The 26,881-nt window shown below is 42.2% G+C and overlaps 1 protein-coding gene across 7 annotated transcripts in view; it reads left to right on the forward strand.

The window, feature by feature from the left end:
• LOC115138280 (calcium-dependent secretion activator 1) overlaps positions 1–26,881 on the forward strand; it is a 179,040-nt gene that overhangs the window by 66,254 nt on the left and 85,905 nt on the right. For all 7 annotated transcript variants that reach the window (XM_029674982.2, XM_065000309.1, XM_029675032.2 and 4 more), the window contains exons 4-6: positions 2,087–2,167; positions 2,526–2,759; positions 5,348–5,469. In XM_029674982.2, the coding sequence (XP_029530842.1) occupies positions 2,087–2,167; positions 2,526–2,759; positions 5,348–5,469 (437 nt within the window). The remainder of the gene's footprint in view (positions 1–2,086; positions 2,168–2,525; positions 2,760–5,347; positions 5,470–26,881) is intronic.

Here is a 26,881-nt window from a genome sequence, read left to right on the forward strand (position 1 = left end):
TTCAGCAACTGGTATTGTTGACCTCAGTTGTCATATTGCCAGATATGCTAGCAACAAACTATTTAGCTAGCTTCTAGCCTAGTGTTTGATATTACATTTACATTACATTTAAGTCATTTAGCAGACGCTCTTATCCAGAGCGACTTACAAATTGGTGCGTTCACCTTATGACATCCAGTGGAACAGCCACTTTACAATAGTGCATCTAAATCTTTTAAGGGGGGTGAGAAGGATTACTTTATCCTATCCTAGGTATTCCTTAAAGAGGAGGGGTTTCAGGTGTCTCCGGAAGGTGGTGATTGACTCCGCTGTCCTGGCGTCGTGAGGGAGTTTGTTCCACCATTGGGGGGCCAGAGCAGCGAACAGTTTTGACTGGGCTGAGCGGGAACTGTACTTCCTCAGTGGTAGGGAGGCGAGCAGGCCAGAGGTGGATGAACGCAGTGCCCTTGTTTGGGTGTAGGGCCTGATCAGAGCCTGGAGGTACTGAGGTGCCGTTCCCCTCACAGCTCCGTAGGCAAGCACCATGGTCTTGTAGCGGATGCGAGCTTCAACTGGAAGCCAGTGGAGGGAGCGGAGGAGCGGGGTGACGTGAGAGAACTTGGGAAGGTTGAACACCAGACGGGCTGCGGCGTTCTGGATGAGTTGTAGGGGTTTAATGGCACAGGCAGGGAGCCCAGCCAACAGCGAGTTGCAGTAATCCAGACGGGAGATGACAAGAGCCTGGATTAGGACCTGCGCCGCTTCCTGTGTGAGGCAGGGTCGTACTCTGCGGATGTTGTAGAGCATGAACCTACAGGAACGGGCCACCGCCTTGATGTTAGTTGAGAACGACAGGGTGTTGTCCAGGATCACGCCAAGGTTCTTAGCGCTCTGGGAGGAGGACACAATGGAGTTGTCAACCGTGATGGCGAGATCATGGAACGGGCAGTCCTTCCCGGGAGGAAGAGCAGCTCCGTCTTGCCGAGGTTCAGCTTGAGGTGGTGATCCGTCATCCACACTGATATGTCTGCCAGACATGCAGAGATGCGATTCGCCACCTGGTCATCAGAAGGGGGAAAGGAGAAGATTAATTGTGTGTCGTCTGCATAGCAATGATAGGAGAGACCATGTGAGGTTATGACAGAGCCAAGTGACTTGGTGTATAGCGAGAATAGGAGAGGGCATAGAACAGAGCCCTGGGGGACGCCAGTGGTGAGAGCGCGTGGTGAGGAGACAGATTCTCGCCACGCCACCTGGTAGGAGCGACCTGTCAGGTAGGACGCAATCCAAGCGTGGGCCGCGCCGGAGATGCCCAACTCAGAGAGGGTGGAGAGGAGGATCTGATGGTTCACAGTATCGAAGGCAGCCGATAGGTCTAGAAGGATGAGAGCAGAGGAGAGAGAGTTAGCTTTAGCAGTGCGGAGCGCCTCCGTGATACAGAGAAGAGCAGTCTCAGTTGAATGACTAGTCTTGAAACCTGACATTCATGAGTGCATATATTTTCATACTGGTTCCCCATAACCTTAGCGTTAGAAGCGACATGCTTTACCAACTCAGCCACATGGGACTATACAAACACGATATTGCTTCAAAAAATGTTAAACTATCGTTTTGATAGCATGGATGGTCAGTCCTTGGATCCATAGCTCTGTTTTTGAACTTGAAAGTGGTTGTATTTCTCCAGCCCCATTCCTCAGCTTTTTACCGAAACATTGTTTCAACTGCTGACTCCCCCTTTAACATAGGAACACAATCATTTGACAGTGGTTGAATATCGATCATCTTTCCCACCGGAGGGGAAGTGATGGAATTCAAATGGAAATGATATTGATTCCAGCTCATCACTTTAGTGGGGTTTACAAGTACGATGCAAGTCGCTCCATGTTGATACATTCATATATTACTACAGACAATGATCCTTTTGAAAATCATTCCCAAGGATGATGAGGTAATACTATGTCATCACCATTAGTCTATGCTCATGGGCATCACAAAGGCTAGTAATGGAGATTGTGTGTAAGGCCTATGTCACCTCTAAGGCGACAGTAAACGCTGTATGTCAGGCTTATGTCATGATGAAATCTTCTCTCATTGTGTTCGTTTCCAGCTTGATAACCCAGACGAGCAGGCTGCACAGATCAGGAGAGAACTGGACGGACGACTGCAGATGGCTGATCAGATCGCCAGGGTAAGACACCACTACCTGAAAGTAAAGTAGAGAATTAGACACCAACCCACCCCTCTTAAATCACCTCACCAGAGCTGTAACAGATACTGTAGAGGGCAGTAGGCCTAAGGCCTATACACTAAGTAGTAGACGTACTACAGTGTGTGTGTGTTGTGAACCGTAGACTCTCACATGAGCAAAACAGCCTCAATAATGTAAAAACAGAGGTAGACTCAGGGCAGGAGTACGCATGAATAAACATCCTCATAAAAAAATACTGTACACTTTATGGTCGTAGACTTCACTATGGACGTGTGTGTGATCGTGTGCCTGCGTGTGTATGTCCCTGTGCGTATGCCTGCGTGCGTCTGTCTAACAGGGCGGCAAGTTTCCCAAGTTTGTGTCCAAAGAGATGGAGGCCATGTTCATAGAGGAGCTGAGATCCTCAGTGAACCTGCTGATGGCTAACCTGGAGAGCATGCCCGTGTCCAAGGGAGGAGAGTTCAAACTGCAGAAGCTCAAACGAGGGCACAACACCTCCATCATAGACATGGGCCAGGAGGACGAGAACACGCTGTCCAAGTCTGACGTGGTGCTCTCCTTCACTCTGGAGGTATGGTTGGTTCACACTGCAGCTCACACAGCCTGCCTGAGACACAGAAATATCTAGAGTCAATAAATGTTCAACCCGTTATGTCAAGTATAAATGGGTTCAGGAGTAAAAATGTGTTTAACACGTCACATAATAAGTTGCAGGGACTCTGTGTACAATAATTGTGTTTTAACAGGATTTTTTGAATGACCTCATCTCTGTACCCCACACATAAATATCTGTAAGGTCCATCAATCGAGATACAGGTGTCCTTCCTAACTCAGTTGCCGGAGAGGAAGGAAACCGCTCAGGGATTTCACCATGAGGCCAATGGTAACTTTGAAACAGTTACAGAGTTTAATGGCTGTAACAGGAGAACTGAGGATCAATCAACATCTTACTGCAGTTACTCTACCATACTAATCTAAATGACAGCATGAAATGAAGGAAGTCTGTACAGAACAAAAATATTCCTAAACATGCATCCTGTTTGCAATAAAGCACTAAAGTAAAACTGCAAAGAATGTGGCAAAGAAATTAACTTTATGTCCTGAATACATAGTGTTATGTTTGGGGCAAATTGAACACAACACATCACTGAGTACCACTCTTCATATATTCAAGGATGGTGATAGCTGCATCGTGTTTTGGGTATGCTTGTCATCAACAAGGACTAGAGAGTTTTTGAGGATAAAAATAAATGTAATAGAGCTAAGCACTTTGTCATTATAGGGTATTGTGTGTAAATGGGTGAGAAATTATCCATTTAATTCATTTTGAATTCAAGCTGTAACACAATAAAATGTGGACTACTGTAAGTCAAGTGGTATGAATACTTTCTGAAGGCACTGTAGGCTCTGATGAGTAATGTCCTATGGGACATTGTCCCTCTCTCGTATACCTCAGAAATGTTTGTTGCAGCAGTCGTAATGTTTTACACTCCCTATTCTGCTGGTCTCAGGGGACATGGCTGTAGATCAGAGGCTGAGCTGATCTGGGCGGCCCATGTCTGTGAAAAACCAAGGAAGCTGTTTCTTTATAGTACTATCAGTGTATTTAACAGTGCTCTATTTGTTAAATGTAAATTTGTGTTTGTGTCTGAAACTAGTTTGTAGCAGCAGATGTGTGTTGGAAATAAGTGATATATATATATATATATATATATATATATATATATATATATATATATATATATATATATATATGTATGTGTGTATATATATATATATGTATATTAGAGGTTGACCGATTAATCGGAATGGCCGATTAATTAGGGCAGATTTCAAGTTTTCATAACAATCGGAAATAGTTATTTTTAGGCGCCAATTTGCTGATAAAAAAATAAAAAAAATTATTTTTATTTTTTATCCCTTTTATTTAACTAGGCAAGTCAGTTAAGAACACATTCTTATTTTCAAATACGGCCTATGAACGGTGGGTTAACTGTCTCGTTCAGGGGCAGAACGACAGATTTTCACCTTGTCAGCTCGGGGGATTCAACCTTGCAACCTTACAGTTAACTAGTCCAACGCAATAACGACCTGCCTCTCTCTCGTTGCACTCCACAAGGAGACTGCCTGTTACATGAATGCAGTAAGCCAAGGTAAATTGCTAGCTAGCATTAAACTTATCTTATAAAAAACAATCAATCATAATCACTAGTTAACTACACATAGACAATATTACTAGATATTATCTAGCGTGTCCTGCGTTGCATATAATCTGACTGAGCATACAAGCATACAAGTATCTAAGTATCTGACTGAGCGGTAGTAGGCAGAAGCAGGCGCGTAAACATTCTTTCAAACAGCACTTTCGTGCGTTTTGCCAGCAGCTCTTCGTTGTGCGTCAAGCATTGACTTCAAGCCTATCATCTCCCGAGATGAGGCTTGTGTAACCGAAGTGAAATGGCTAGCTAGTTAGCATGCGCTAATAGCCTTTCAAACGTCACTCGCTCTGAGCCTTCTAGTAGTTGTTCCCCTTTCTCTGCATGGGTAACGCTGCTTCAAGGGTGGCTATTGTCGTTGTGTTCCTGGTTCGAGCTCAGGGAGGAGCGAGGAGAGGGACGGAAGCTATACTGTTACACTGGCAATACTCAAGTGCCTATAGGAACATCCAAGAGGCAAAGGTTAATGAAATACAAATGGTATAGAGGGAAATAGTCCTATAATTCCTATAATAACTACAAGCTAAAACTTCTTACCTGGGAATATTGAAGACTCATGTTAAAAGGAACCACCAGCTTTCATATGTTCTCATGTTCTGAGCAAGGAACTTAAACGTTAGCTTTCTTACATAGCACATATTGCACTTTTACTTTCTTCTCCAACACTTTGTTTTTGCATTATTTAAATCAAATTGAACATGTTTCATTATCTACTTGAGGCTAAATTGATTTTATTTATGTATTATAATTAAGTTAAAATAAGTGTTCATTCAGTATTGTTGTAATTGTCATTATTAAAAATATATATTTTGAAAATCGCCCGATTAATCGGTATCAGCTTTTTTTTGGGGGTCCTCCAATAATCGGCATTGGCGTTGAAAAATCATAATCGGTCGACCTCTAATGTATATATGTGTTTGATAAGCTTTTATTTTTCTCTCAGGTGGTGATTGTGGAGGTTCAGGGGTTAAAGTCGCTGGCGCCCAATAGGATCGTCTACTGCACCATGGAGGTGGAGGGGGGGCATAAGCTCCAGACTGACCAGGCCGAGGCGTCCAAACCAACGTGAGTGTGACACAAACACATGCACATATGCTGTGCACATACATGACATTACAGCGTTATTTAGGAATAAATACCTAGTAACTGGGTAATAAGTTCAGTGCATTTTAATTGTTTTTTTTTATCTAAACAAAGTCATGTTAGCTAATCAGGTTAGGAACTACATAACTGCATTTAGATTTATCAGCACCTGATACAGATTGTGTTAATATGAGCAGTAAGTCTTGAGTCCTCGTTGGGTGGCCTCATGTTTTGGCCATAGCTGCACAGCATGATGTGGTAATGATATTGCCTGTGTGAGTGGGATCAGGGCACAGATAACAAGGTTGTAGACGCTGAGCCGTACTGATTACCCAACATGCACATTGCGCCACTGCTTGTGTTCTCTAGCAGGTGACTGAGGTGGGACGTGTGGATGTGTTGAGACATTTGCTTTGCTTTAATTAAAGGATACTCACAGATGTATGTAGAGTATCAGAGATGAGTAAGTAATCCATATCTCTTCCTGATATAGATGATGAATTCATCATTGTCAGTAGAAGGAAATATTTCCTCATGTATAATGCAGGACTCATCACCACTCTTCCGTCCTTCTCCTCCCCTTTTCTCCCTGCCGTACTTCTTCCCTCATCTCTCTGCCGTCCCTCTCCCCCTCCCATCTTCTCTCTGCCGTCCTCTCCAGGGTTTTTGGGGATCAAAAAGGGGCTTAGGTAGTGGGTGTGGCAGGGGGAGTGGCAATGAGAGCATGGCACAAATGTTTCATTCTACAAATTTCTCCATGGAGCTGAGAGACATTTTCGCTGATTTCCTGCAATTCTACACATTTTGCCATGGCTTATGCTGTATTATTTTGCTCAAAAATAATAAAATTAATACTCAAAATGAATGAATTGTTTTTGGTATTATATATTCTCCTTGACTGTCTAGCTTTTATTTTGGTGATTATTAGATCTCAAAGATTATATTATTTAAAACATATATTAGCTCCATTATCTTTGCTACATACCTTCTGTCTTTATTCTATTTCCTCTCTTCCCCTCCCTCTGATTTGAACAGCAGGATGGTATGTCCTAGACCCCCTGCTAGAGCTATAGTAGCTAAAACTGTTTCTAACAGTAACCCTGTACCCTAGCCATCAATACTCATTCAGAAGTGTTCATCTTGAAGAGGGCCTTGTTCTGAGTGAACAGATGTTGATTGTAGTTTTAGGGTCACGCTGTTACTGTAACACACCCTATATGAAATATGTGGCGCAGTGGGTTTTGTCATCTGTTACTGTCAGAGTTATCAGTCTCTATGCCCTGAGTGCACAGAGATAGAGAGTAGATATTGTCTACAGTCTAGACTATGGCAAGGGATGCAGCTGTGCCCATCATTGACATCAAACTGTGTGTCCAAGCTTATGGGTTAGGGTTAGAATTAGGGTTGGAATTAAGGTTTGAGGCCTCCCAAGTGGCGCAGCCTGGCGTCGTCCGGGTTAGGGGAGGGTTTGGCCGGGGGCTTTACTTGGCCCTTCACACTCTAGTGACTCCTGCAGGCTGACCTCAGTTGTCAGTTGAACGGTTTTACCTCCGACACATTGGTGCGGCTGGTTTCTGGGTGAAGCGGGCGGGTGTTTAGAAGCGCGGTTTTTTGGGTCATGCTTCGGAGGAGGCATGACTCGACCTTCGCGTCCCAAGCCTGTTGGGGAGTTGCAGTGATGAAACAAGATCAAAATTGCAGGTAAAATTAAAAATAAAAAGGTTAGGGCTAGGTTAAGGATTTTAAATGGGAATACATTTTTAGTCCCCACAAGCATAGTAAAACAAGTGTGTGTGAGAAAGAGAAGGGGCTATTTTAAGCCCTGCTTCCTCACAGTGGAATGTGATGAGATCAGATGGGATCCGTGAGTGGATCAGTAGAAACTTTAGTTCAACCTCAATTGTTCCTGAAACATAGTAGAGTTTATTTGTGCTAGATACAGTATCTCGGTCAGACAGCCATGGATAACGGAACACTGAGTACATTTAAAAAAGGGATCCATTCCATTCTCTTCCATTATGCACAGATGGCCAGTCTCCTGTTGAACTTTGCATAGGAATGTTAGGTTCTAAATATCAGTAAGAACTCAATGGACATTATGAAAGCTTAAAACAAGTTTATTCATCCCAAAGGATTGCTGAACCGACTAAGACATATTCACACAAGCACTGATATTTAACTATTTTTCCGATGCGGAGTCTCCTCTTACACATCTGAACAGCCAATGCATCTCTGTTGCTTGACAGAACCTTAGTGATATCTGTTCTTCCTCACTTCATCTGACCTGACCGCTACCCCAAAGTGCTCACTCCTTCCCAACTCACGACTGTCATGGTGACTGGTACCAGACTGTGTCTCTTCTCTTCCCAGAGGATCCCTCCCATAGGATCCCTGATGGCTAACAAGAACATATCCTGACATCATGCAAACGTTATACATTACCCTCTCTCCCTCACTGACATGAATAAGTATATTTCATATTCTCAGAACCCAACAGTCCCCTCTGTTGAACATTAACCCCATACTGTTCATCACTATATAAACTTGGACATTTCTTATAAATGGGCAAACAATGATAATACAACATGAACAAAAAAATGTAACATAATTAACATTCACAGTGAGGTTTACAAACTCCGACTTATGGCCTCTGTTCTATAGTCACACTATGCACACTCTTACTTCCATTTCTCATGGAAAACTGATAATAACGTGCCTGCTGGACTTCTTCCAGTTCAACTTTCTCCTTCTGGTTCCTAAGAGAGTGACAGCACAAGAGTTCAAAAGTCAAACGGAACACAAGACATATCAGCATTAATAAGGTGGTAAGCTATGCATAATTATACATGCATGAAAACCCAAAGTGTGATAGCATGACAATTCCCACTCTCTCTTCACCTGTCTCTATGCCCCCAGGACACTGGATTCCACAAAAAAGAAGGCCCTAGAGAACCTCCTCATGCTTCCACCCAGTCTTCCCCTTTCCGGCCACAGGCTCCGAAAGGTGTTCCCAAGCCATGTCATTTTCACTTTGTTCTCCTTCTTCCTCCATTGCCACCTGATAGGCAAGTGCGTATCCCGAATCAATGCCTTCAGAATGTTGTGACATGACGATCTTTACCACTGCAAGGAATACTGTGTGGACCAGACCAATGTTGTCCCAACACCCCTGCCTAGTGCTTCTTTATGTATATTCAATCTCCAGAATTCAGTTTGTGCTCCCGGTTATCTCCTGCTCCTCATGTGCCGCTTTCACTTGGGAATATACACGCTGCAACTCATGGGTCATTTCCTGACAACAGAACAACAGACTCTCCCAACAAAGCTACAAGAGTAACCCCTGCTACTACTAACACTGCCCATGACGCATACCTCCAAATACCTCATTTACACCGTAGTCCAATTCCATGCTGTTACTACCTGTATATGGCCACCTTCAGTTACTGTCCCGACAGCGACTGCCGTGAGAATAATCACTGCATGGAATCTGTCAAGTGTTTGCTGGTTGTTATAAATGGGGAAGAGATTAATGTCGTTGGAAGAATATCCATCCTAACAAAACTCTGAATCATAGGTTTCCTGAAAGTTTACAATAGTGTCTGAAATGCCAACACTATCTCTGCTACTTTCACCATGATCTGGGTATGTGCAATAGTCCCTATATTGTGCACAGTTAGCTGTACTCCCTCTCCCACGAGCTATCTACTGTAACAATATACATGGTCTCTGGGGATGATACCACTCTATCACCCCGACCTCAATTCATGAGCCCCCACAGATCTCCACCCCAGTCACATTCCATCCCACTTAACAGCTTTATGTGTCACGGCCTGACCTTAGTTCCTTTTTTATGTCTCTGTTTTAGTTTGGTCAGGGCATGAGTTGGGGTGGGCATTCTATGTTTTGTTCTAGGTTTTGTATTTCTGGTGTTGGCCTGGTATGGTTCCCAATCAGAGGCAGCTGTCAATCATTGTCTCTGAGAACCATACTTAGGCAGCCTGTTTTCCCACTATGGGTTGTGGGTAGTTATTTTCTGTTTTGTGTTTTTGTTGCACCTTGCAGAACTGTTCGTTTGTCGGTTTGTTGTTTTTGTTCCAGTATTCATCTTTATTAAAATCATTATGAATACGTACCACGCTGCTCTTTGGTCCTCTTCTCCCTCTCCCGACGACAATCGTTACATTATGTAAACATTGTCTCGAACACAGACCTCATGTGTACCTCGCCTCCTGCTACAGATACATTTTCACATATATCATTCCATCGAACCCATAACACAATAGTCACTACTCCTAATGCACTTCTAAAGTTATAAACATAATAAAACATTCTTAAATCAATTAGTCAATATACACCAATCCCTCCTCTACAACAATGAACTCGTATGTTCCACAACACCTAAAAACATATTGACTTGAAAGAGAAAAGGTACATGTTTAATAATTCACTCCACCCTTGATGTGACAAAGACTGGGGAAAGAACCGTCCGTCTGTTCCGTTCTATGCCCATGTGATGCTGGTCTCCATGCAGTCTCCTTCATTTTCATCCTTGGGTGTTATCGCAAGACACAGGCTATGAGCCTTGTATGCAATTAATTGTACCGTATCATCCAGCAATCTATATGTATTGATGCAATTTAACATTACAATTCTGACATGGTATAAAACAAAAAACAAATAAACCTTCATGGTTGACCCAAGCTATCATCCAGTGAGTTCTCTAACAACCTCCCTCTTCGAGGACAGTTAAAGATAAGGTTTCTAGATAAGGTTTCTGGAAAAATCCTCCCTAGGCCCAATAAATTCTAGCACTGCACCCACACCTCACAGTTTGAGAGTAGCGCTCTCTCTCTCTCGCTTTATCTGAATCATAATTAAAACATTTGATAAACTATCCAACCCAAATATAGAAATACTCAAAGTAAAGCACTAAGGACTGTCAATCACTCAACTTTAAGTTTCGCAACCTGGCACACATCATCACGGTTAGAATGTACATTTATAAACGGGACCCGATATTACGTGTATTAACTCTTCTCATTACCATCCCCATTTGTCCCTGTTCTGTCTCGAGTGGCATGGTAGTGAAAGATCGGTATCTCAATGCATTCTTAGTCCAAATTGTTTGCAGTGTGTAGAACTTCCTCAATGTCACCCCTCCCCCCCTTTCCCGGCACTTCTTTATAGCGTTACAGTTTATCTTCCCAACAGCACATACAGTGAGAGAAAAATATATTTGATCCCCTGCTGATTTTGTACGTTTGCCCACTGATAAGGAAATGATAAGTCTATAATGGTAGGTTTATTTGAACCGTGAGAGACAGAATAACAACAACAAATCCAGAAAAATGCATGTCAAAAATGTTATAAATTGATTTGCATTTTAATGAGGGAAATAAGTGTTTGACCCCTCGGTAAAACATGACTTAGTACTTGGTGGCAAAACCCTTGTTGGCAATCAGAGGTCAGACATTTCTTGTAGTTGGCCACCAGGTTTGCACACATCTCAGGAGGGATTTTGTCCCACTCCTCTTTGCAGATCTTCTCCAAGTCATTAAGGTTTCGAATCTGACGTTTGGCAACTCGAACCTTCAGCTCCCTCCACAGATTTTCTATGTGATTAACCTGTTTGGGGTAGGGGGCAGCATTTTCACTTTTGGATAAATAGCGTGCCCAAACTGAACTGCCTCCTACTCTGTCCCAGATCCTAATATATGCATATTATTAGTATTGGATAGAAAACACTCTGAAATTTCGAAACCTGTTTGAATCATGTCTGTGAGTATAATATAACTTATTTAGCAGGCGAAACCCTGAGGACAAACCATTCAGATTTTTTCTTTTTTGAAGTCACTGTCTTTTCAATCAAGTTTTCATGGGGAATCCAGAATTCGAATCGACTTTCCTGCAGTAACTACCGCTTCCACTGGATGTCACCAGTTTGTAGAAATTGGTTGAGGTTTTTCCTTTGTGTAATGAAGAAGTACCATAGCTCAGTACGAACGTCACGTCATGTGTACCTTTTGATAGAGGCGCGTAACCAGAAAAGTAGCATCAGTTTGTTTTGCTCCTGTATTGAACACAGATCATCCCGTCTTCAATTTGAACGATTATATACACGTTTAGAAATACCTAAAGTTGTATTACAAAAGTAGTTTGAAATGTTTTGGCAAAGTTTACAGGTAACTTTTGAGATATTTTGTAGCGAGGTTGCGTAAGTTGGAAGCAGTGTTTTTCTGGATCAAACGTGCCATATAAATGGACATTTTGGATATATATCGACAGAATGAATCGAACAAAAGGACCATTTGTGATGTTTACGGGACAAATAGGAGTGCCAACAAAAGAAGCTTGTCAAAGGTAAGGCATGAATTATATTTTATTTCTGCGTTTTGTGTCGCGCCTGCAGAGTTGAAATATGCTACTCTCTCATTGTTTACTGTTGTGCTATCATCAGATACTAGCATCTTGTGCTTTCGCCGAAAAGCCTTTTTGAAATCTGACATGTTGGCTCGATTCAAAATAAGTGTAGCTTTAATTTGCTATCTTGCATGTGTAATTTAATGAAAGTTAGATTTTTATAGAAATGTAATTGAATTTGGCGCTCTGCATTTTCCCTGGCTATTGGCCATGTGGGACGCAAGCGTCCCGCCTACCCAAGAGAGGTTAAGGTCTGGAGACTGGCGAGGCTTAATGTGCTTCTTCTTGAGCCACTCCTTTGTTGCCTTGGCCGTGTGTTTTGGGTCATTGTCATGCTGGAATACCCATCCACGACCTATTTTCAATGCCCTGGCTGAGGGAAGGAGGTTCTCACCCAAGATTTGACGGTACATGGCCCCGTCCATCGTCCCTTTGATGCGGTGAAGTTGTCCTGTCCCCTTAGCAGAAAAACACCCCCAAAGCATAATGTTTCCACCTCCATGTTTGACGGTGGAGATGGTGTTCTTGGGGTCATAGGCAGCATTCCTCCTCCTCCAAACACGGCGAGTTGAGTTGATGCCAAAGAGCTCCATTTTGGTCTCATCTGACCACAACACTTTCACCCAGTTGTCCTCTGAATCACTCAGAGGTTCATTGGCAAACTTCAGACGGGCATGTACAGTGCCTTGCGAAAGTATTCGGCCCCCTTGAACTTTACGACCTTTTGCCACATTTCAGGCTTCAAACATAAAGATATAAAACTGTATTTTTTTATGAAGAACCAACAACAAGTGGGAAACAATCATGAAGTGGAACGACATTTATTGGATATTTCTAACTTTTTTAACAAATCAAAAACTGAAAAATTGGGCGTGCAAAATTATTCAGCCCCTTTACTTTCAGTGTAGCAAACTCTCTCCAGAAGTTCAGTGAGGATCTCTGAATGATCCAATGTTGACCTAAATGGTAGGGGGACCTTGCGGGCACTGCAGGATTTCAATCCTGCACGGCGTAGTGTGTTACCAATTGTTTTCTTGGTGACTATGGTCCCAGCTGCCTTGAGATCATTGACAATATCCTCCCGTGTAGTTCTGGGCTGATTCCTCACCATTCTCATGATCGTTGTAACTCCACGAGGTGAGATCTTGCATGGAGCCCCAGGTCGAGGGAGATGGACAGTTATTTTGTGTTTCTTCAATTTGTGAATAATCGCACCAACTGTTGTCACCTTCTCACCAAGCTGCTTGGCGATGGTCTTGTAGCCATTACAGCCTTGTGTAGGTCTACAATCGTGTCCCTGACATCCTTGGAGAGCTCTTTGGTCTTGGCCATGGTGGAGAGTTTGGAATCTGATTGATTGATTGCTTCTGTGGACAGGTGTCTTTTATACAGGTAACAAGCTGAGATTAGGAGCACTCCCTTTAACTTCATATGGTATAGGGGACGCTTGTGTCCCACTTGGCCAAAAGCCAGCGCGGCAAATTCAAATAAAATGACATAAAAATCTAACTTTCATTAAATCACACATGTAGGATACTAAATTAAAGCTACACCCGTTGTGAATCCAGCCAACATGTCAGATTTTTAATAGGCTTTTCGCCGGAAAGCATAAGAATCTATTATCTGATTATAGCACAACAGTAAACAAAAACGTACAAAATCAGCGGGGGATCAAAATACTGTTTTCCCTCACTGTATGTAAGTCTTGCTTGTCACATTTGATGGCCCTTGATAATGTCCGATTTCAATATAGAGTAATCCATTTTTTTTCTAAGTTCACGAGTCTCTCACCTGAGCAGCTACCACCATTATGTCTGGTCCATTTCTCCCACCAGTACACCAGGAGCACGAGAGAAGTTTGAATGTGATCTCTCTCCATGTCTCAGGACTCATGGCGCGCTCCTGCCGCCCGTAACCAGGTTAATGGCTCGGACGCAGACCGGAGTGTTTAAAGTCACTGTCGCATTGAACGCCTTTGTCGTTCTTTCTTCAGCCAGTTAGGGAGGGTTTTGAGGTTCACACACGCTTTTCATTGTCAAATTATTCCTATCATTGCATTAAGACTCCATCTGACGTCAACTTCCATGATAACCTCTAGAGAAGACAGATCAGAACATCAGTTTAGTTACAAGCATTGACTATATGACAAATTATTACATTTCCAATGTTCTTAATACCTTTATATCTAAGACAAATGTCAAAGAGCATGACAACATACTGTTACTGTTGAAACCATTTTCAAAATTAGTTCATACTCCCTTATTTAACTGGCGACCTCTCGGAAGACTTACCAGATCAGGGAGTTAGCACCCTAACCCATGGGGGAATCCCAACAATCCAGCAGACCCAATCTGGTGAAATTTGTATCGAAAGAAAGACAAAAATGAAATCAGCAATACACATCACAATCCATTTGGAGTAACTGTTAATCCTTATTAACATATGTTTTGTTTTATATGCAGACTGAACAAAATACATGTGTGTATTTACCCAAAGACTAGAGCCCCAGGGAATTGCTAGTTTCCCCTTTGTACACATGATTCACAACGTGATTAAAAAACAAACAGCACTGCATGTTAAATTTAAAAAAAATTACATTTGAATGACCAATCAACTTAGAATTACAACTCTTGATAACCCCATAAGGAAATAATTGTATCCATAAGGAAATAATGGTATCCCATAAAGTAATGGTGAAATAGACTAGAGACTGTGGTTTTTCATTCATTTTATAATTAAATCCCACCTGTTTCTATCATTTCTAGTGAGGTTGATCAGGCCTCACCAGAAAGTCAGGATACAGGGCATTCGACACCATTAAATATTTACTTTACCTTTTCTTTCCCTGTCCTTCAGAAACCATTTAAAAAATGTCAAACATTTCCATCCTTCTGCATAGCCAATTTAAAACCAAATTGAAAAGACCCACAAAATAATTCCCATGGTATCCGGTAAGTTGTGTGTGCCCGCTGGTGTGTCTGGTAAACCGTAGGTCAAAAACACACACGTGAACAGGCCTTACTTATCTGGGAACTCCATTTATGGCCTAATCCAGATACTTTTATACATAAAACTACCGAATATCACTAACTGCTCTCTCCAAGACCACCGTCTCAGGGAACATTCCAACGAGAGATAAAGAAAGTGTACGTTTTTGTTAGCATTCACTATGTTACATCTTAATCAGAAATTCAAAATGATTAATTATAAACCAAACATGATGATGGTAAATCCACTGTCCATACTCCCATGATTAATCATTTGTTTTAATCCACCCCGTCGTTTATCTATCCTTTTATTTAGCATGTACTACCCTTAGACATGGCGACATTATCTCGCCACCGAGTCTTAACGATTCACTGGTGTCTTTTCCCCATGATTCTCCATAACCACCGCACCACAATGTTTGGTAACTCCTCCCTTTCGTCCATTCTAAAAATCTATTTCAGAATAAGACGACATAAAATGTAAATCTATTTAATAATGAAACTACATAAAATGTCTCACGAGATTAAAAAATCCCTCCAAGGTTTTCTGAGTTTGCAAGGATGGTTTGGCCAGATAATTTTAATGTGTTACCTCTTCAGAATCCATCCCCCTGGCATTTCGCCTAGATTCTTCAACCCAAAATACTTTTTCCTTTGACAAATTTAGCCAATTTCTCATCATAAGGAATGCACAATATTTGATCCCTGACATCTATTAAAATGTTGTTTGAGACATGGTCTCATACTTTTCCCTCCACATAAAAATCAATCGAACCGAGGCTATACACTGAGGGAGAGGAAAATGTTAGATAGCAGTGTATAGCCTCTGATATCTAACATTTTCCTCTCCCGCTGCTTTCAAGAGGATTTTTTTGCAACCCTTTTTTAAAAAATGCAAATGCTTGCATCGCAGCGTCCCTCCCGAATACAGCGGAATCCATCCCCACCTTACACTCCCTTTTTCTTTTTTTCTTTATTTATTGTGTGAATTTTACCCCTTTATCCCCCCAGATTTCGTTGTATCCAATTGTTAGTAGCTACTATCTTGTCTCATCGCTACAACTCCCGTACGGGCTCGGGAGAGACGAAGGTTGAAAGTCATGCCTCCTCCGATACACAACCCAACCAAGCCGCACTGCTTCTTAACACAGCGCGCATCCAACCCGGAAGCCAGCCGCACCAATGTGTCGGAGGAAACACCGTGCACCTGGAAACCTTGGTTAGCGTGCACTGCGCCCGGCCAGCCACAGGAGTCGCTGGTGTGTGCGTTGAGACAAGGATATCCCTACCGGCCAAGCCCTCCCTAACCCGGACGACGCTAGGCCAATTGTGCGTCGCCCCACGGACCTCCCAGTCACGGCCGGTTACGAACACTCCCTTTTTCAATGACCAATAGTCCCACACCTAAAACAGGACTGTTGATTTTCCCTTTCCTCCCCTTTCCCTTGTCTTACTTTGGCCATTGAAACCACTGTTAATGACGTTCACTGTGGCTGCATTAACCACTCGTACATCTGCGGAGTAAACAGAATCAGCTTCCTCTTTCCATGCCGCTTGTCCTATTTCATCCCAGTGAGAATGCTGGTCCAATACCCCCGCAATTTCAGGTTTCAAACCTGCCATCAAAGCCGACATGCGTCAACAGTGAAGAGGCGACTCCGGGATGCTGGCCTTCTAGGCAGGGTTCCTCTGTCCAGTGTCTGTGCTCTTTTGCCCATCTTAATCTTTTATTTTTATTGGCCACTCTGAGATATGGCTTTTTCTTTGTAACCCTGCCTAGAAGGCCAGCATCCCGGAGTCGCCTCTTCACTGTTGACTTTGAGACTGGTGTTTTGTGGGTACTATTTAATGAAGCTGCCAGTTGAGGACTTTTGAAGCGTCTGTTTCTCAAACTAGAGACTCTAATGCTTAATGTGAGTCTGGAAGGAGAGTTTACAGTCTAACCAGACACCTAGGTATTTATAGTTGTCCACATATTCTAAGTCAGAACCGTCCAAAGTAGTGTTGCTAGTCAGGCGGGCGGGTGCGGGCAACAATCGCTTGAAGATCATGCATTTAGTTTGACTTGCATTTAAGAGCAGTTGGAGGCCATGGAAGGAGAGTTGTATGGCATTGAAGCTCGTCTGGAGGTTAGTTAACACAGTGTCCAAAGAAGGGCCAGAAGTATACAGAAGGGTGTCGTCTGCGTAGAGGTGGATCAGAGAATCCCCAGCAGCAAGAGCAACATCATTGATATATACAGAGAAAAGAGTCGGCCTTAGAAGACTAAATAAACCCTTTCTCAACAGAATAATGCAATAGATTGATAGAGTGGAATAGTTGGCATTGGTAAAGTTTTCATTGTCAACATTAGCTGAGCAAAGATGTTTTGGGACTGGGGAAAAATACTATAAAGCAACAACAAAAAAAAACAGGAAAGATTTTCTGTGCAAAATGTCCAAATTACATGAGTTTGACCGGTTGTAAGGAAAAAGAAAGCTGTGAAAGTGACCCAACGTGTTTCTGATGAGATATCTGGAAGAAATGTTCATTCTGCAGGAGTTTTTATTTAGGCAATGTGAGTTATAGACCTAGAGTCAGTTTCCAGATTTAAGTTTCTGTTTAACCCATCTAAACTACAGTTCCCTTGACATGCCATCGGCCTATTTGAAGTCCCTTCTTGTGACTGTCGAATTTGTATAGCGCCTCACAATCATCACACATAACATAGCCGGCACTGCTATCATCCTCTTATAGCATATTTTCCAAACATTACTTTTCTTTCTCCCTTCTCTTTATTTTCAACTCTCATATTGCAGCCTTTGTCTTACTGAATTGAACTTTGACAATGGCCTTTTTTCTTCTGTGGATTGACGTGAACTTTGTCTGCCCATTCCCAAAAGCATTGTTTGTCAATTGGCTGTGTAGTCTATTTGGTGCATGTACAGTTAAGCCCCAAAGTTTAGGCTTATGCACTAATACCAGGTAGCCTAAAATAATGAAAGAAAAATAGTTGGGTTATGAGTCAACGCGCACATCATTAGTATGTGTGTATGTTTGTGGCTCCAGCTCTGTGCTCTACTATGTTGTGCTGCTCCGCACTTGTGGCTGAGCTCAGATTTACATCAATACTAAGTCCCATAGGAATGCCACAGGCCTGTGCTCATGGCTACTGAGGCTCAAACCAACACCAGGCCTCACATCTGAGCCACGAGCCAAGCTTAGACATACACTCATCCCTAGATATACCAGGCGGTGTCAGAGGAAAGCCCTAAACATTTTCAATGACTCCAGCCACCCAAGTCATAGACTTTTCTCTCTGCTACCACATGGCAAGCAGTACCAATGCACCAAGTCTGGAAGCAACAGGACCAAACTGCTCACTCACAAAACACCAAACACGTGGTCTGGGGTTGTGAGGCCGGTTGGATGTACTGCCAAATTCTCTAAAATGATGTTTGAGGTGGCTTATGGTAGAGAACTTAACATCCATTTCTCTGGCAACAGCTCTGGTGGATATTCCTGCAGTCAGCATGCCAACTGCACGCTCCTTCAAAACTTGAGACATCTGTGGCATTGTGTTGTGTGACAAAACGGCACAGTTTGTTATCGTCCCCAGCACAAGATGCATTTGTGTAATGATCATGATGTTAAATCAGCCACACCTGTCGGTTGGATGGATTATCTTGGCAAAGGAGAAATGCTCACTATCAGGGATGTAAACAAATGTGTGCACAACATTTTAGAGAAGTAATATTTTTGTACCAATGGGACATTTCTGGGATCTTTTTCAGCTCATTACATGTTGTGTTGATATTTTTGTTCAGTGGTATCTGCATCCTTATTGCACTAACTTTATTTGACTCGTCACATACGCTGCTGTGTGCTCATCTCAGGCACATTTTAATGAGGAATGCATACTGTGATCCTGACATCAATTTATATCTGTCATTTTCTGAAAGCAACATACATTATGTAATGTCATTTTATGATATCTTGAATGTAATCCAGACTTTAGTGATGCGAGCTAGAAAGCCAGTGTGAGGGTCTGTACCAATGATGTATATAAACCCTGCATTGCTGATGGTATGTAATGACCGATGAAAAGCTTTGAAGCCAACCATTTTGGCACGCCATAGGAATAAATGGAATTCTACAGTATTTCAATTAAATGTTTCAAGGACAAAATGACCTGTATTTAAGTATTTTTTTTATTGTTGACGTGAGGACAGTATATAGCCTCGCTACTGTTATTTTATTGTTGCTCCTTAATTATTTGCTTTTTTTTTTTTAATAGTTTTTATTTACTTATTTCTTTAGTTTATTTTAGTAAATACTTTCTTAACACTTTTTTTTCTTAACTGCATTGTTGTTTAAGGGCTTGTAAGTAAGCATGGCAAGCGGTACCAAACTAACACTAGAGCAATTGCTAACTAGAGTTAGCGCAATGACTGGACATCTGTAGACTTCCATGCATTGTGCTAACGCTAGTTAGCATTGGCTCATGAAACTACCTCTAACATCCTTCATACTGGACACAGAGACATGCAAATGGAATCCACAAGTTCATCTGACTCTGGGGAAGTAGATAAAGGGCCTCATGGCCAAAATCCCGAGCTATCCCTTTAAGGTGTCTGTAATAGAATAATCGTGCAAAAACAAATGTACACAATAATAAATGCATTTCCATAGCTTCCAAAATATTTTTTGCTATGGTGGGGAAGTGCCAAGATGGAGGCGCGGCGGCTTCAAAACAGCACCTCGTCAGTCATCTAGTGTATAAATAAATAATTGGTCCACTCTCAGGCTACAATGAAACAGCAATTACCACATTATATGCCTTCATCTGTGCTGTACAAATTAATTCAGAGACACATACTTAAGATGTTTTATTGTCACATACACGGGATAGGGGGCGGCATAGAGCAAGGCAGTTAACCCTCAACAACAACTGCTCCCCGGGGGCCAATGACGTCAATTAAGGCAGCCACCCTTACCTCTTGATTCAGAGGGGTTGGGGTAGAAGACACGTTTCGGGTTGAATGCATTTAGTTGTGCAACTTACTAGGTATACCCTTTCCCTAGGTGCAGTGAAATGTGTTGTTTTACAGGGTTAGCCATGGTAATACAGTACCCCTGGAGCAAATTAGGGTTAAGAGCCTTGCTCAAGGGTACATCGACACCACTACGCCGCCTGCTAGGATGCGACACACCTGGGATGTGTTCAGTTTGATTAAACGTTTGCTATGTTGTGTGGCGGTTGTATTGAATGACACGTTTCCCCAAACCGTTCTTGAAAGTTTGCTCCGTTTGGTGGGTGTGGCGGGGTCTGGCATGAAGTGAAGTGAGTGACTGAATGCATAGATTCCACATGTGTTTCTCTGCTTATTAATAAATGTGATTTCAGTCTTGATACTTGAATTTTCCTTATACTCATCAATAGGTTGCTACAACCTAGCCTATGAATAAAAGTTTACAATGTAGATGCACACAGGTCGAGAGAAAAATATGAGGTGACAGACAGTGACACATTAAATACCTCCTTGCACAATCTTGCTTGCATCTAGCTTATCTACGGAGTAATCATTAGTTCAACAGTTGCAAACGAGAGTTTCTATTGGACAAATTCAGGTATTTTTATCCTTGTTTCATTTGCTTCCGTTTAAACGCTTTTCAACAGAATTGGTGGAGTGAATATACCAATGATCACGCGTAAACATGGTTCACTTTCATAGCAACCACGTTGTATTCCTTCTCGCCTCTATGCAGTCTCCTCGTCTCACCTTTTCCCTTCGTTTGTGGGCTTCAATGCACAAGCTAAACCATGGCATAACCGCTACACACAGCCTACATCATTGTCCCCATATTAGCTAAAGTAACGTCCTAGTCAAATAGCTAATAGAACTAATACATTAGAAACCTGCTACAATCATGCAGTAAAGTTAGTAAATATTCAGTAAGCAGTTTGTCACGTTCTGACCCTAGTTCTTGTGTTATTTGTTTGTTTTAGTTGGTCAGGACGTGAGTTGGGTGGGCATTCTATGTTTTGTGTTTCTAGGTTGTTTTTCTGTGTTCGGCCTAGTATGGTTCTCAATCAGAGGCAGGTGTCGTTAGTTGTCTCTGATTGAGAATCATACTTAGGTAGCCTGGGTTTCACTGTTGTTTTGTGGGTGATTGTTTCCGTGTCTGTGTTTGTTCGCCACACGGTACTGTTTCGGTTTTGTTCACGTTTATTGTTTTTGTATTAGTGTTCATGTTGAGTTTTTTCATTTAAAAACATGGACACTACCACGCCGCATCTTGGTTCGATCCTTACTCGTCTTCAGACGAAGAGGAGGAAATCTGCCGTTACACAGTTTAGTCTTGACATGGATGAGTTCCAGTGTTGTATTGGATCGTCATTGCCAACTAGCTAACATAGCATCCCCCTGTTTGAGCCGGGTGTTTTAGTAGCCTAAACTAGCCAGCTGCATTTTCTAGCTAAGTAAGTGAAACTGAAATTGAAAAAATAAAAACTGTCTCTTGCTTCTTCTTGTCACGCTCGTCGTTGGAATATTTATTAAACCGAGAACACTAAACAAAATAACAAAGGAGAAACGAAACGAAACAGTTCTGAAAGGTGACATACACATAACATAAAATAATCACCCACGAAACACAAGTGGGAAAAGGCTACCTAAGTATGATTCTCAATCAGAGACAACTAACGACACCTGCCTCTGATTGAGAACCATACCCGGCCAAACGCAAAACACAACATAGAAAAAGGAACATAGACAACCCACCTAACTCACGCCCTGACCCTACTAAAACAAAGACATAACAAGAGAACTAAGGTCAGAACGTGACACTTCTTTATTTTTGAATAAATTAATTTGTTGAAAACTGTTCAACTGTTTTCTTTCTCTTTCTTTGAGTCAACTACTCACCACATTTTATGATCAGCAGTGCAAGCTAGCTGTAGCTTATGTGTTCAGTACTAAATTAATTCTCTGATCCTTTGATTGGGTGGACAACATGTCAGTTCATGCTGCAAGAGCTCTGATAGGTTGGAGGACGTCCTCCGGAAGTTGTCATAATTACTGTGTAAATCTATGGAAGGGGGTGAGAACCATGAGCCTCCTAGGTTTTGTATTGAAGTCAATGTATCAAGAGGAGGATGGAAGCTAGCTGTCCTCTGGCTACACCATGTTGCTACCCTACAGAGTGCTGTTGAGGCTACTGTAGATCTTCATTGCAAAACAGTGTGTTTTAATTATTTGGTGACGTCAATAAAACTATACTAAATATATCTAAAAAGGATCACTTTTTTAAATGTTTTTGACAAATTGTATTTTTATTAAATTCACTGAGGAGGATGGTCTTCCGCTTCTGAGGAGCCTCCACTGGTGTGGTTCGATGTGGCAGATAGATGTTTGTCGCCCATGAGACACCATAGGAACAAAGCCAGTAATCACTTCTTCAAAATAGTCATAATGAATCGACAATAATCTAAGATAACTCAACAGTTTTATTCATGCAATTGGCATTGAGGAGAATAGCACCTCAATCACCGGCTTCATCAATAAGTGCATCGACAACGACGTCCCCACAGTGACCGTAATTTTATTTAATTTCACCTTTATTTAACCAGGTGGGCTAGTTGAGAACAAGTTCTCATTTACAACGGTGACATGGCCAAGATAAAGCAAAGCAGTGCGACACAAACAACAACACAGAGTTACACAAGTGAATAAACAAACATACAGTCTATAATACAATAGAAAGTCTATATAAAGTGTGTGCAAATGAGGTATGATAAGGGAGGTAAGGCAATAAATAGGCCATAGTGGCAAAATAATTACAATATTGCAATTAAAAACTGGAGTGATAGATGTGTAGAAGATGAATGTGCAGGTAGAGATACTGGGGTACAAAGGAGCAAAATAAATAAATAACAGTATGGGAATGAAGTAGTTGAATGGGCTATTAACAGATGGGCTATGTACAGGTGCAGTGATCTGTGAGTTGCTCTGACAGCTGGTGCTTAAAGTTAGTGAGGGAGATAAGAGTCTCCGGCTTCAGTCATTTTTGCAATTCATTCCAGTCATTGGCAGCACAGAACTGTAAGGAAAGGTGGCCAAAGAGGAATTGGCTTTGGGGGTGACCAGTGAAATATACCTGCTGGAGTGTATGATACGGGTGAGTGCTGCTATGGTGACCAGTGAGCTGAGATAAAGTGGGGCTTTACCTAGCACAGACTTATAGATGACCTGGAGCCAGTGGGTTTGGCGACGAATTTGAAGCGATGGCCAGCCAACGAGAGCATACAGGTCAAAGTGGTGGGTAGTGTATGGGGCTTTGGTGACAAAGAGGGGCCAGAAGTATACAGAATGGTGTCGTCTGCGTAGAAGTGGATCAGAGAATCACCAGCAGCAAGAGCGACATCATTGATATATACAGAGAAGAGAGTCGGCCCGAGAATTGAACCCTGTGGCACCCCCATAGACACTGCCAAAGGTCCGGACAAGAGGCCCTCCGATTTGACACACTGAACTCTGTCTGAGAAGTAATTGTTGAACCACGCGAGGCAGTCATTTGAGAAACCAAGGCTGTTGAGTCTGCCGATAAAAATGTGGTGATTGACAGAGTCTTGGCCAGGTCGATGAATACAGCTGCACAGTATTGTCTCTTATCGATGGCGGTTATGATATCATTTAGGACCTTGAGCGTGCCTGAGGTGCATCCATGACCAGCTCTGAAACCAGATTGCATAGCGGAGAAGGTACGGTGGGATTCGAAATGGTTGGTGATCTATTTGTTAACTTGGCGTTCGAAGACCTTAGAAAGGCAGGGTAGGATAGATATAGGTCTGTAGCAGTTTGGGTCTAGAGTGTCTCCCCCTTTGAAGAGGGGGATGACCGCGGCAGCTTTCCAATCTTTGGGGACCTCAAGACGATATGAAAGTGAAGAGGCTAGTGATAGGGGTTACAAAAAGTTTGGCAGATAATTTTAGAAAGAGAGGGTCCAGATTGTCTAGGCCGCCTTTGAAGCTCTTTCAGAACATCAGCTATCTGGATTTGGGTGAAGGAGAAATTTGGGAGGCTTGGACAAGTTGCTTTGGGGGGTGCAGGGCTGTTGACCGGATTAGGGGTAGTCAGGTGGAAAGCATGTCCAGCCGTAGAGAAATGATTATTTAAATGGTCAATTATCGTGAATTTATCGGTGGTGACAGTGTTTCCTAGCCTCAGTGAAGTGCGCAGCTAGGAGGAGGTGGTCTTATTCTCCATGGGCTTTACTGTGTCCCAGAACTTTTTGGAGTTTGTGCGACAGGATACAAATTTCTGTTTGAAAAAGCTAGCCTTTGCTTTCCTAACTGCCTGTGTATATTGGTTCCTAACTTCCCTGAAAAGTTGCATATCGCGGGGGCTATTCGATGCTAATGCAGTACGCCACAGGATGTTTTTGTGCTGGTCAAGGGCAGTCAGGTCTGAAGTGAACCAAGGGCTTATCTGTTCCTGGTTCAAAATTTTTGGAATGGGGCATGCTTATTTAAGTTGGTGAGGAAAGCACTTTTATAGAATAACCAGGCATAACCAGAGAGATTTACATGGTTATCGAACGTTACGCCAGGGTAAGCCTATATGAAACACATACCTTAAGTGTTTCTAAAATCCCCTATGGGAAGAATTATTGGAACCCTTTCTCTGTTTGACCTCTAGCTTTTCTGGGTATTACGACTCATACTGTGGTACTCTATTGCCTTCAGTTGCGCTTTAAAGGTCAAAGGCTACGCTGAAGCGTTCCTCAACCCACAACTAAACCACTCCCAGTTTTTGAAAAGGTAATTCAAAACAGCATTGTTTCCATTTAATTGAACATTGCACACCGTTTCTTTTGTTCTGAACGGGTTAGTTAGTTGCTGCCGAATTGGGAATCATCAGGGCCCGGGGGGAGGGGGGTTCAGAATGATTCTCTAATTCTACAATTTTTGTTATCCAGGATGAGATCAATCTGGCTGTTTTTGAGATGGTTTTTCTGAAAATAATCAGATAGGATCATTCTGATCCAGATACCACAATATCAACATTACAGAATCTGGATATTTTTTTGTTGCTTTGAACAGGCCTACACCTTGCCATCTACTAGACAGATTGTGTTACTACTTATACCCGCTCATAAGCAAACAAATAAAGTAAACTACTTAAATAAAGGTAACTTTATAAAAAATAAATATAGCTTGCATATCAGTTAGAATTGTAATGAACACGATGGGAGACATAGAGCTGGTTTCAAGCGCAGGGCGCAGCAGGTGTTTATTATTAAAGGACCACAGGAGGAGGCAGGTAGCTGGGTCCAGGGGCAGGCAGAAGGTCATACACAGGGTGTTCAAAAAGGCAACAGTACAGGCAGGGAAGAGGCTAGTAACGTCATTCGGGAGATCAGGCTGATAACAGGAAAACCGATAGGCTAAGGTACATGCAGGGAATAGGCAAAAGGCATCATTAGTGAGGCAGGCAAAAACTCATCATATCATATCATCAAATCATATCACAGGAGGATTACATTACCGGACCACCAGCGCTCCATTTACATTTACATTTAAGTCATTATCCAGAGCAGCACGAGTAGAAGTGCGTCACAAACAATACCTCACAATGATGGGGTGCAAAGAACTAAACTAAATAGTGTGTGATAATGACATACAGGTGTCTGAACAGGTGGTCAGAATTCAGGTGATTAGGATCTGGATAGTGAGCTGCGTTCAGGGGATCTATGTGTTTGAGAGTGTGAGCTGGAGAGTGAGCTGCGTTCAGGGGATCTATGTGTTTGAGAGTGTGAGCTGGAGAGTGAGCTGCGTTCAGGGGATCTATGTGTTTGAGAGTGTGAGCTGGAGAGTGATCTGCGTTCAGGGGATCTATGTGTTTGAGAGTGTGAGCTGCGTTCAGGGGATCTATGTGTTTGAGAGTGTGAGCTGGAGAGTGAGCTGCGTTCAGGGGATCTACGTGTTTGAGAGTGAGTTGAAAGCAGAAATAAGTAGAAACATTTGTTTGACACTTCTCAATATAACTTCTTACCACATACGTACTGCAGTCAATTTAACTTATTTAACCTTTGATTTTCAGATCTAACAAAGTTTTTTTTTTAACTTTCTCACCTTAGTTACATTGAAATGTTGTGGTTGTAATGCCTTTCTAAATCTACCCTTCCACTGGGATCAAGAAAAGGCTCAATACAATCCTGATTAAAGGTCAGATTGCATTACTAAATCCTTATCCCTATTCGGAGGATCAGAATCTGTTTTCAGTTTTGAAAAACCCAGTGCTATCATTTAATCCTATCCGATTGCCGAAATCCAATAAGACAACTTTTGAAAAACTGGGCCCAGGGCATATACTTTATACAGGAAATAAACTGGGCCTAGGGCATATACATTATACAGGAAATAAACTGGGCCCAGGGCATATACTTTCTACAGGAAATAAACTGGGCCCAGGGCATATACTTTATACAGGAAATAAACTGGGCAGAGGGCATATACTTTATACAGGAAATAAACTGGGCCTAGGGCATATACTTTATACAGGAAATAAACTGGGCCCAGGGCATATACTTTATACAGGAAATAAACTGGGCCCAGGGCATATACTTTATACAGGAAATAAATTGGGCCCAGGGCATATACTTTATACAGGAAATAAACTGGGCCTAGGGCATATACTTTATACAGGAAATAAACTGGGCCCAGGGCATATACTTTATACAGGAAATAAACTGAGCCCAGGGCATATACTTTATACAGGAAATAAACTGGGCCCAGGGCATATACTTTATACAGGAAATAAATTGGGCCCAGGGCATATACTTTATACAGGAAATAAACTGGGCCTAGAGCATATACATTATACAGGAAATAAACTGGGCCCAGGGCATATACTTTATACAGGAAATAAACTGGTCCCAGGGCATATACTTTATACAGGAAATAAACTGGGCCCAGGGCATATACTTTATACAGGAAATAAACT

This window comes from Oncorhynchus nerka, linkage group LG2 (assembly GCF_034236695.1).
Source record: "Oncorhynchus nerka isolate Pitt River linkage group LG2, Oner_Uvic_2.0, whole genome shotgun sequence".
NCBI lineage: Eukaryota > Metazoa > Chordata > Actinopteri > Salmoniformes > Salmonidae > Oncorhynchus > Oncorhynchus nerka.